At 35.5% G+C, this 12,402-nt stretch overlaps 1 protein-coding gene across 2 annotated transcripts in view; it reads right to left on the bottom strand.

Annotated features, from left to right (window-relative positions):
• Positions 1-12,402, bottom strand: part of DCBLD2 (discoidin, CUB and LCCL domain containing 2) — a 96,313-nt gene that overhangs the window by 71,033 nt on the left and 12,878 nt on the right. For both annotated transcript variants that reach the window (XM_021070662.1, XM_021070663.1), the window contains exon 2: positions 9,075-9,302. In XM_021070662.1, coding sequence (XP_020926321.1) covers positions 9,075-9,302 — 228 coding nt within the window. The remainder of the gene's footprint in view (positions 1-9,074; positions 9,303-12,402) is intronic.

Raw genomic sequence — 12,402 nt, 5'->3', positions numbered from 1 at the left:
ATAAAATAAGCCAAAAAGTAAGCATAATAAAATAACAGAAGAAAATGAAATCCTAATGGAACTAGAAATAGAGATTAATGAGGCAGACAACAGAAAAAGATTTAACTATAATTAATAAATCAAAATATATTTTGTGAAGGAAAAATTAACAACATAGGCAAACCACTAACAATCAAAGTGGTAAAAAAGAGAGAAAGCACAAATATACAAAACAAGAAATGATAGAGGGAAATAATCAGTGAAAAACACTGAAATAACCACCAGGAAAAACATCGTAAGAATCTATTTTGCAGACATGATGACAAATAAACTTGAAGACCTAAGTGAAACTGGTAATTTGCCTGGGAAATAGTTTAAGAAAGTTAAACTCCTTAGGGACAGAATAGAAATAAAGCCGTTAAGGACCTACCCTACCAAAAAAGCACCAGGCCCAGACAGCTTGACAGAGTGAAATATTCAAAGACTAGCTTGTTCAAATGCTCTCTGAATTTGTCCAGAGAAGTAAAGAGGAAGGAAACCTTTTTTTTTTTTTTTTTTTTGTCTTTTTGTCTTACTAGGGCCGCACCCACGGCATATGGAGGTTCCCAGGCTAGGGGTCCAATTGGAGCTGTAGCTGCCAGCCCACACCACAGCCATGGCAACACCATATCCTTAACCCACTGAGCGAGGTCAGGGATTGAATCCGCAACCTCATGGTTCCTAGTTGGATTCCTTTCCACTGTGCCATGACAGGAACTCCAAAAACTTTAAGTTTAATATATAACATCAATACCTAAGCCTGAAAAAGACAATCACAATAAATTGTATACTAATTATCATTTATCAATATTTATGTTAAAATATTAAACAATATAAAGAAACAGAATCCAATACCCTATTGAAAGAATGACACATCATAATCACATGGTATTTATTTCAGGAATGCAAAACTGGCTCAATATTAGGGAATCCATTAATATAACACACTGTGTTAATAGATTCTAGAGGGAAAATCACAATCTTCTTCATAGATGCTAAAAAAGCCTTCCAGCCAAATTCAGCACTCTTTCCTAATGAAAAACACTACAGAAAAGAGAAATGAAGAGATATTTCCTGGAGTTCCGATCGTTCCTCAGTGGTTAACGAATCTGACTAGCAACCATGAGGTTTGTGGGTTCGATCCCTGGCCTTGCTCAGTGGGTTAAGGATCCAGTGTTGCCGTTAGCTGTGGTGTAGGTTGCAGGCACAGCTCAGATCCTGTGTTGATGTGGCTCTGGTGAAGGCCGGCGGCTACAGCTCCGATTAGACCCCTAGCCTGGGAACTTCAATATGCTGTGGGTGCAGCCCTAGAAAAAGACAAAAAAAAAAAAAAAAAAATTCTGTATGTACTTAGGATCTGCTTCTGGACTTTCTACTGTGTTCCACTGATTTACTTAGTCACATACCAGAACCCCAGAGTTTTAATTACAGAAGCTTTTAGTATGTGTTTTAAGGTCTGACTGGGCTAGTCTCCCTTTGTAGATGTTTATTTTTAGCATTTTTCTAGGCCTGTTAAGACTGAATGTATCCCCCCAAAAAGTCTCAACCCCTAATGCAACTGTACTGAGAGACAGGGCCTTTACGGGGGTAATTAAGGTTAAATGAGGTCATATGGGTGGGGTACTAATCTGATAAAACTAGTTCACTCTTGCTCTCTCTCCCTCTCTTTGGGACTTCTAACCTTCAGAAACTGTGAGAAAATAAACTTCTTGTGTTGAAGCCATCCAGTCTGTGGTCTTTTGCTACAGCAGCCTAAGCGGACTAAGACACTTACTTAATATTTCCACTAAGACCAGAAACAAAGAAAGAATGTCACCATCTCCAGTACTGACTGGTGGTGTTAACCAATGTAATTAGATGAATCAATCACAGGCATAAGAATTGGGAAAAAAAGTAGAAAAACTATTCCTATTTGCAGATATGACTGTGTACCTAGAAATCCCTAGAAAATGAGTGATAAAATTAATTGAAACAATAAAAACTCTGTAAAGTAGCAGGATATAAAACCAACAAACAGAAATCAATAGTTTTCATATAATTAGACATTAGAGGACATAATGGCAAAACAAAATGGAACAAAAACACCTCTATTTGCAACTGCAACAAAGAAGACATATAATATTTAGGAATAACTTCCTCAAAAAATACGTAAAAGCTACATGAGAAGAAGTTTAAAATATCCCTGAAAGACAAGAAAATTAAATTTGAACACATGGAAAAAAAGTAGCTCTTGTTCTTGAACAGGATCACTCAACATCATAAAGACAACTTACAAACAACATAATCCCAATAAAAAATACCAACAAACATTTTTATGAAGTTGGAGAAATTGACAGATAGTTAACAGGCCTAGGAAAATGCTAAAAGTAAACATCTACAAAGGGAGACTAGCCCAATCAGACATTAAAACACATAATAAAAGCCTCCATAATTAAAACTCTGGGGTTCTGGTATGTGACTAAGTAAATAAATCAATGGAACACAATAGAAAGTCCAGGAGCAGATCCTAAGTACATACAAAATGTGAGTGTATGATAAAAGTTGTATGTCAACCTACTGAGGCAAAGGTAGACTTTTAAATGTCTGGGGTAGGACAAGTGGCTAGTTATATGGGAAGAAAAACACAATTAGATGTACACTTCATATTATAACAAGCAAATATCACCAAATGGACCAAGGATCTAAACATAAAAAAATCAAACAACATAAATGTACTAATAAGTAAATAAATGTACTAGGAGAAAACACAGGTAAATTTATATTTAACAGAGATTTAGGGAGAGGCTTTCCAATTATAACTCAAAATTCAGATACAAAAGACAAATTTACTACATTAAAAAAAATTTACATGGCAAAAAACTCCACTATAAATAAGCTTCATAAACAGTGTCCAAGGATAACTGACAAACTAAGAGAAGTTGTTTGTAGCATTTATCACATAGAGGCTAATAATCACTAAAAGATAATGAAGGAATTTCTAATACCTGAGAAAAACAAAGACCCAAAATTTCACATAATGAGCAAACAACAGGAACAAAGTTATTTTTAAAAAACTGACCTTTAACATATAAATAAATGGTTCAACTTTCCTCACAATAAGAGAAACTGGGATACAATTATACTGGGATATCACTTCTCACCTATCAACTGATGAAACTTAAAAACGATGACCACACTCTGTTGGCAAGGCTGTGGAAGGCAAGCATTTCTATGCGTTGAGGGTAGAAATGCAAATAGGCACAACCCTTGTAGAGGGGAATTTGGCAATAGCTAACAAATCTATATATATTTACCTTCTGAACCAATAATTACACTTCAGGAACTTACTCTGAACTAAACCTCCAAGAATACAAAAACACATATGTATTAAGTTATATATCGCAACACCATTTATAACCATAACTGGAAGCAATCTATATATCCACACATAAATGAGTGGTTAAATAAACCAAAGTGCATTCACACCATGGAATTGTCTGTGGCTATAAAAAGAATGAGGACTATCTCTATGAACTGAGATGGAATGGTTTCCAAGATACATTGTTAAGTAGGAGAAAAAGCAAAGTAGGAAAGAATGTCAACAGTATATCAGGTTTTACACAAGAAAGGGAAATAAGAAAATCTAAATATATCATGTGTCAAGAGAGAAAGCAGAAAAGATAAAACAAGACTAATGCAACTGGTTAGGTACAGGGAGTGGGTGGAGATGGTGTGGAAAGGACAAAAAAAATGCAGTGCAGTGGGGAAGAATGTCACTTATCTAAGCATATCTTTTTGTACATTTCTGAGAACCATGTTAATGTTTCACATACTCAACAAAAGAAAAACAAGAGAAGAAAAAAACCTAAAATGGAACATGAACAGAAGTAAATGAGTCAAACCATATTACAAATGGATAACATAACCACATTGGAGGGCGGGGGGGACCCAGCCCTGGCAATTTTGAACACAGTATTTAGACTAAATGTCCTGAGGTTAAGCAAGTATGAATTCTAGGTAGCAGCCTTCTTTGATTAGAAGCATAGAGTAGCAATTCTGAAGCTATTTTCTGTGTATTACAGCACTAAACAAATAAGTAAAACAAGTATCTATACTGTAGACAACATGAGCTAGATATCTGTCAGAGAAGTGATTACCACTACAAAAAGGGAAGGGGTAGAATGAACCCTGTGATATTGGATCAGGATTAAAGCATAAGGAACTCATGCTTTTAACAAATATTGGAAGGTAAAAATAGGTATAATGTATGTAAATATTTAAGTACATATATATATATATACACTTATCTACTAATTCTATCTGCTGATAAGGTGTGGCAGCCAACTGGCCTAAACTCAGAGACCAGATCTTGATTTCTAATACTATTTTTCACTAAAAAGAAACAGGATTCCTTCAAGAAATGGCTGATTTTAGGGCTGGGGCAGGACAAGTACAAGATAAATCTACAACATCCTGTGCCAGACTGTAAGAAAATACTTAAAGAATGATGAGGACGTCACAAAAAGATATACAAGCTAGCTTGAAGAGGATCCCAGTGGAAATCTGGGACAATCTGAATCAAAATAATGATAGTAAACGATGGTAAACAATAGACTAACAAAAGAATCCATGAGTCCATACTGACATAAACAAATAAGAGAGATGGAAAAATTCACTTTCTCTGTAGGAAAAAACCTGATAAACATAGAAGGAATGATGACATTAGAAAATCACTACTTGACAATTATTATACATAATAACTGATTCAGATAAAAATCAGTGGGTTAAGAATCTGATTGCAGTGGCTTGGGTCACCGCAGAGGTGTGGGTTTGACCCCAGGCCCTGTACAGTGGGTTAAAGGATCTGACATTGCTGCAGCTGCAGCATATATCACAGCTGGTGCTTGGGTTTAATCCCTGGCCTAGGAATTTCCATATATCATGGGTGTGGCCAAAAAAAAAAAAAAAATTTCCAGCTCTGCCCATGTGACTTTGGCCAAGTTGCTTCTCTTTGCTGATCTTCTATTTATCTGCTTTAAGGGAATGTGTAGGATTTAATGGAATCAAGCATGTCAAGGGCTTACAGTAAGAGACACCAATTCTGGAGCCATATTGCTTGGGTTTGAATCCCACTTAGCAATGTGCTAGCTGTGTCACCTTAGGCAAGTTACTCAACCTCTCTGTGCCTCAGTTCTCTCAGTAAATGGGGATGAGGGAGCTCCTGTTGTGGCTCAGTGGGATAAGAACCTGACTAGTATCTATGAGGATGCAGGTTTGATCCCTGGCCTTGATCAGTGGGTTGGGGATCGGATGTTGCTGTGAGCTGAGGTGTAAACTGCAGAAGAGGCTTAGATCCCATGTCGCTGTGGCTGCAGCTCTGGCAGGCAGCTGTAGCTCTGATTTGATCCCTAGTCTGGGAACTTTCATATATGCTGCAGGTGTGGCCTTAAAAAAAAAAAAAAATGAATGGAGGTGATACAAGTATGTATCTCAGACTTGCCTAGTAGCTCAGCAAGTTAAGGATCTGGCGTTGTCACTGCTGTGGCTCAGGTTCACTCCCTGGCCCGGGAACTTCTGCATGCCATGTATATATATCCCAAGGGTTCTTGCAAAGACTAAATAAGTTAATGGATAAAAGTAATTCAAACAGTACATAGTACCTGGCACACAGAGCACTGCATGCATGGTGGTTATTTTCATAATAACCTAAGCCTTACAGAATAAGTATTCCAAAAATGCTAGCAATCATTATCATCATGAAATATCCAATAGTGGCATCACTACAGCTTTCTTCAAGAGATTTGGTGGTAAAGAGAAAAAAAAAATTTTTTTCTCTTAAACTAAGTAATAAGACCTAAGAGAAAGAGATCTACAGAAATAGAAATTTTTCTGAAAACACAAGACATAGGATCATTTATGAAATGAAGCCCTGAGGACCCCAGTTTCTCTTTTTGTAAATACCAATCCTAAGATTTAAGAGTTGTAATTTTAAAAGGCACTTGGATGAAGGTGTAAGACAGAATGTGTATCTTTAAATATAACTTTGAACACATAGATACACATTTACATTTATTCTACAGAATGCATTTTTCTTTAATAGCTACTAGGCTTTAAAATATTTAGCTTCTCTTTTAGAGATCCACCCACGATCTCCTCACCCCCCCCCAAATGTTCATTTAAAATGGAAATCTTAAGCAAAATCCATGAAAAAAATAGATACAATAGAGTGGGAAAAGGTTCCAAATGAGCGGGGATTTTCTTTTTTTTCAGCTGCACCTGCAGTATGCAGAATTTCCCAGGCCAGGGATCAAATCCGAGTCACAGTGGTAATCTGAGCCATAGCTGTTACAACGCTGGGTCCTTAACCACTAGGCCACAAAGGAACTCCTTTGATATTTGTTTTTAAATTTCATTTTTGGACTAATTATCAACAATAACCATCAGGAAAATTATGCCAGCAGATGTCTCTGGACCAATATGAAAGGCTGTCTAAATATCACAAGAGAAAAAAAAAACAAGGTGCAAAATAGTTTGGAGATATATATTTATATATGTATAGAAAAAGTTAAAATTGAGAATAAAATGTTTACTTTTACTGTTAGAGAGCAACTACTATGTCTTAGACACCGGGGACTAAAGAAAAAGCAAAATGGAAAAGTAAAAATTTAACCCACAATGGAGTTTTCTCATTTTAATATACTCTGCCTAAAAAAAGGGACCAATCTAGAGAACCAATCTTTATCATTAAATACCCCTTATTGATCAGTGAAATGAGTACCATTAAACTAATTTCACAAAGACTTCTGGACAGTTTAGCAATTTAGAAAGTTGTTACATAAAATCATAATAAACTCCTGTATTTAAACAACATTACACATGATTGCTGTTCTAAGAAAATAGAAAATACTTGCTCAACTGCTTTATCAGTCAAAACACATTCTAATGAACTTATGATTTAGAAAACAATGCCATGAGAAACCATTCTTCATTTTCTTTTCTTGATTAATCCATAATACCATCCCTCAGAAGGGAAAAAAAAATCCGTCAAATTAATACCTTTTAAAAATATACAAGCTTTATATCAAAATAGGAACCATTTCTATAGGAAAATTAAGCTCGTTTGAACCTGCTTTTTTTTCAAAAGAGGCATTGAGAAAAGATAAAGGAAAAAAGGGATTCTTTACCATTATCACTGGAATCTTGATGTCATGTATTTGTTTCTATCCTACAATTCTCAGAATATCTACCTTAACCAGAACATGCTATTTTTTAAAAATTTTTTATTAGAGTATAGTTGATTTTCAATGTTGTGCCAATTTTTGCTGTATAGCAAAGTGACCCAGTCATACATATACACATTCCCTTTTTTATATTATCTTCCATCATGGTCTATCTCAAGAGACTGGATATAGCTCCTTGTGCTGCACAGCAGGACCTCATTGCTCATCTAACGTAAGTGTAATTAAACAATTTTTTTTTAGGGCCGCACCTGTGGCACAAGGAAGTTCCCAGGGCTAGGGGTCAAATTGGAGCTGCAGCTGCCAGCCTATGCCACAGCCACAGCAATGCCAATCTGAGCTGCATTTGTGACCTATGCTGCAGCTTACGGCAACACCAGATTCTTAACCCACTGAGTAAGGCCAGGGATGCTCATGAGCATCCCCAAGGATACTGGCGGGTTCTTAACCTGCTAAACCACAACAAGAACTCCCCCTTTCCTTTTTTAAAAATCCCACTTACATATAGTCCTTACAGCTGATAAAATGTGTTTCTCTAGCTCCTTTATTTCCTGTAAACTGCTAAGGGCTTGTGGTGCACTTTTTTCACTGTCATTGACTGCTCAGGTGGTACTGTTTACTCCCTCCTATATCACTGCAGGAGGTATTTAACATCCATTTGTCTTCTCTTAATGTTACAGTAACAGTGTTTTCTAGATCTTAGTCAATTTGAGTTCCTAAGAGCTTATACAAGATCATATATTCATAGCAATATGCATGTGGTGATTAAGCACCCAGGTTAATCAAGAGCTGACTGGGAGACAACAGAAGCTATCAATCAGCAGCCAGGGAAGCAGACCAGGAATTGTTCCTCTCCTAGATAAGAGGCCAGAAAGTAGAGAAGAGATGAAGGATTTGATTGAAGATGGAGAGGGGGCAGAAGATGAACATGATACTTAAAGAACAAGATACTGGGTTCTAATTATAGTTCTAAAAGATGTTCTACACACTTGTACCAATAAATCTTTCCAAATAAACCCACAGAAAATTTTAGAGTTATTTTATGATGTTAGCTCATCAGGACAGACTAACAAAATGTTTTTACCTTTCCTGCTTAATTGACAAGTTCTGATCTCTAAGCCAAAGGCTCTCAACTTGACCTCAAAGTATAAAATACTGAGGTGTGGATCCTACCCAATCAATTCTGATTTACCTCTCTAGGCTGGGGATCAGATGTAGGTATTTTTTAAGTCTTTCCAGGTGACTCTAATATGCAGCCATAACAGAGAGCCACTGTCCTTAGCTAAGCATAAAGACAACAGCAGCTAATATTTACTAAGCATATATTATGTGTTAGGTACTGTTCTAAGCACTTTACATGTACTACTTTATTTCCTATTTTACAAGTGAAGAAACAGACAGATCAAGTAACTTGACCAAGGTCACACAGAAATTTAACAGCAGAGTTAGCATTTAACAACAGGAAGTTTGGAACCAAAGCCCAGGTTCTTAATCACCATTATACACACACTCCTAAGCATGAATTATACTTGTATGCTTTAACTACAAATAAAATGATCAAAGAAAACAAACAAAAAGGAGATAATTAACTTCCTCTTTCTTAGAAGCAGTAGAGTGGCACTTTGCTGCAAAGGTACCAATAGAGGCTTATTAGAAAAGTAAACAGATAAGAATTTTCCCAAAAGAAGATAAAATTTGAGATTAATTTCAATAATTTTCAATAATTTCCCTTACATTCTATACAGCATCGTCACTCAATGTTAAATGGCAAATAATGCTTCAGTTTTAGAACACAGGGCACTGATGTATTACATGTACATATACAAGAAAACTTCCTACCTATTTCAGTTCTGCTAACTCCAATTCCGTTATAAATTCTCAAGTAATTAAAGTGACAAGAATGAGAATCTTCAATGTCAAAGTCACCAAATTTGATGCGCACTCTCTCTCCCATCTTTACACGGATCTCCCATTCGCAAACGGTGCTGTTAGGATAGGTGTGTGGGTAGTTTATGGATGTAAGGGTTCCACTTTCAGGGCCTAGTACAGTATGTCCACATCCATCACCTTAAAAAAAAAAAAATTAAAAAAATGATGAATTGTTCTTTAAATCTTTAACTATAAATAATCAAGATTTTTTTGTAAAGACTGTTTTTTTTGTCTTTTTTTTTTTTTTTTTTTTTTTTGGCCATTTCTTGGGCCGTTCCCGCGGCATATGGAGGTTCCCAGGCTAGGAGTTGAATCGGAGCTGCAGCCGCTGGCCTACACCAGAGCCACAGCAACGCGGGATCCGAGCCGAGTCTGCAACCCACACCACGCTCATGGCAAGGCCGGATCCCCAACCCACTGAGCAAGGCCAGGGATCAAACCCGCCACCCCATGGTTCCTAGTCAGATTCGTTAACCACTAAGCCACGACGGGAACTCCTGTGAAGACTTTTTTAAACTATGTATGTCAGAAGACACTTTGTATCACCAACGCCTTCTTTACACTAGGCAACATAGATGACACAGTTCCTGGTGTATCTACTCACAAGAGACAGGTTAGGTCAACATAGTCAGTAATCACCTTTATGAGTTCAAGGAACTTTCCAATCTGAATAAGTAAACATAACTTAGTAATAAATATATATACGTCATAATAAATTCAGTCTTAAAGGAGTACACCAATTCATAGTAACTGTTCAAAATAAATGTAAACTATAAAAGTGAAAGTATATGATCAGCTTCATCTATTTCCTTACAAGTAACACATTTTCCCTTCTAAAATCTCTGTGAGAATTTGAGTGATTTCTAAAAACACTAAACATTAAAGATCATGCAGATTACTAACCAATTGCTAAACACTGCCCACTACTTCTTAAAGGCCCTAAAGTAATATTTAATAAAGTTTAATTTTACGTACTACTTAAATTTGACTTTTTAGTAGTCCCTCTCCAAAAGCTTCATTTTTTCCTATATAATAATTGGAAGAAATATTACATTTTAATGGTTTAAAGATTAGTAAAATGACCTTCCTATCTTAGTGGCAGCATTCTTTGCTCCATGAATTTCTTCAGCAACTGAATATGGAAACCCAGGAAACTTAACATACTGTTTGTAAAAATCAAATATCTGCCTTTTTCCCTTTATCATCAAATTTGTTATTTTACTGAGCACCTGGAAAGAAGCATGCAACACTAGTTAAGAAGTTTAAGGTGATGCTCCAATTGCACTGTTTAGCATTCCTTAATGATGGGATTCAAATGAGTATCTTTCTAATAGGAAAATGAATACATCCTTTCACAATTATAGTATTTCCTCCTTCAAAAGAGCTTTTTATAAACACCTTTTGGAAGAGTTCAGAGATAAAACAAACAAAAAAAAAGAATTAAAAGGGACACTTCTGAGTTTTAACTTCAATATGGATACAGATGGATCTAACAGAATTTTCTATTATCTTCATTATTTTTAAGAACAATGTAGTGCTGATATCATTTACTAGGACAGATGAAAGTTTTAAAAGCCTACGAATAAGAACTTAGTTTCTAGAAAGTAGTAAATGCAAAATAAATGTTTATAAATTAAATGAATAAAGATACTGCACATTAACCTGATGTTATCTCAAACTAGTCTCAAAACTAGCTTTAATGAACAAACAAAACTTTGTACTTAAGATTCTGATGACAATACTTCATACCTTTTGCTGAAAAATTTTATTCTCAAATCCCTACTAGTACTGTTACTTACTCTACTTTTAAAAGTTAGTCCCAGCAATCTGGCTTCTTAAACAACTCTCTCTCATATAAAGCTTAGCTTTAAACCAACATTAATATCTATCTTCTAAACTTGCATTCACTCTACACAAAAGAACTAGGAATAGCAGTTCAATACCGTAATACATAAAGGCATCATTAAATAAATCTGTGAGTTTCTGTGTGATACACCCACTGATCTTTTGCAAATATAAAACTTAGAATGTTATACAACTCAGAGGAATAAAAATAACCACAAATTTCCCCTGAAACTACCATGAAAATACCTTGAATATCTCTACTGGATGACATCTAAATTAAAAACACAGGGATATAAAAACCTCCCTTGTGAAAATAAATAGATTGCAATATAAATAACTTTTGAATAATCATTAACATTTTTCCTTAGAGAAAACGACAACTATCCTAAGACAGAGTTTCTAACAATATGAAACCAGTCAGAAATGTTCTCTTACTATTGAAAAGATGGAAATGATTTTTCTGGAAGTGTTTCAATCTTTAAAAAGTAGCCACTGAATAAATGAACTAAAAATATAAATGTATTTTCTTTAGTAAATATAAAACTAACGCACTTTTTAAGTGATTAAAAGTGTTGACGGATTTCAGAAAGCCAAAAATTTGCTATTAACAGCTGAATTCAGGACTTAGTAATGGCAGACTGTTGCATTTAATGTATCTTCCACAGGCTATTATTTAACTTAAGGCTGTCATATTAAAATGAATTTTACAAAAAGAGTACAGGCAGAGTGTTAGAGGAGTAATTTTTAAATATCTTTATGATCATATTTATGTTTGATTCTCAATAAATATAAAAATCTTTCTTGTCCTTTCCTCCATAAAGCATAGTTTCTACAGAAGTTAACAAAATAAATAGTAACTGATGAAAAACAGGGCCTTTGCCTGCATGCTAATGAAGAAAACAATTAAAACGGAGCTCTCTTTTTTTCAGTATCTTCTGTAGGGGGAGGACATGAACAGCCCAGATGTAACGTGCCAAGAATGTTCTAAAATATGTGATGGAGTTCAGAGCTTCCTCCTCTTGCAAACAAGATGATATGCACCAGAAATCAAAGTTAAACGAAAGTCTCAAATCTACTGCAATGCACAAGCTTGAATGTTTCATATTTCCAAGACTTCTGATAAGTTTAACCTGACCAGATAAACAGCTTGGCTGGCCTGACCAAATATCTACTGCTATGAATGACATGTTTAGAATATTCCCGTTGGAAAGGGACACTAGGCCCGCAGTTTTCAAGTGTTTTTCTCTGTTATTCCAAAGTAAGAAATACATTTAACACTGCGACTCTATATAATCTTAAATATATATACTCCTGACCTGGTGTAGGGCCCCTGCCTGCACAATAAAAAACACGGTTTAGGCAACCAAAGGTTGCAATGTTGAATTAAATCAGA

Source organism: Sus scrofa, chromosome 13, assembly GCF_000003025.6.
Source record: "Sus scrofa isolate TJ Tabasco breed Duroc chromosome 13, Sscrofa11.1, whole genome shotgun sequence".
In the NCBI taxonomy this organism is placed as follows: Eukaryota; Metazoa; Chordata; class Mammalia; order Artiodactyla; family Suidae; genus Sus; species Sus scrofa.
Note: the sequence above shows the minus strand (reverse complement) of the source record. Positions and strands in the feature narration are given on the sequence as shown.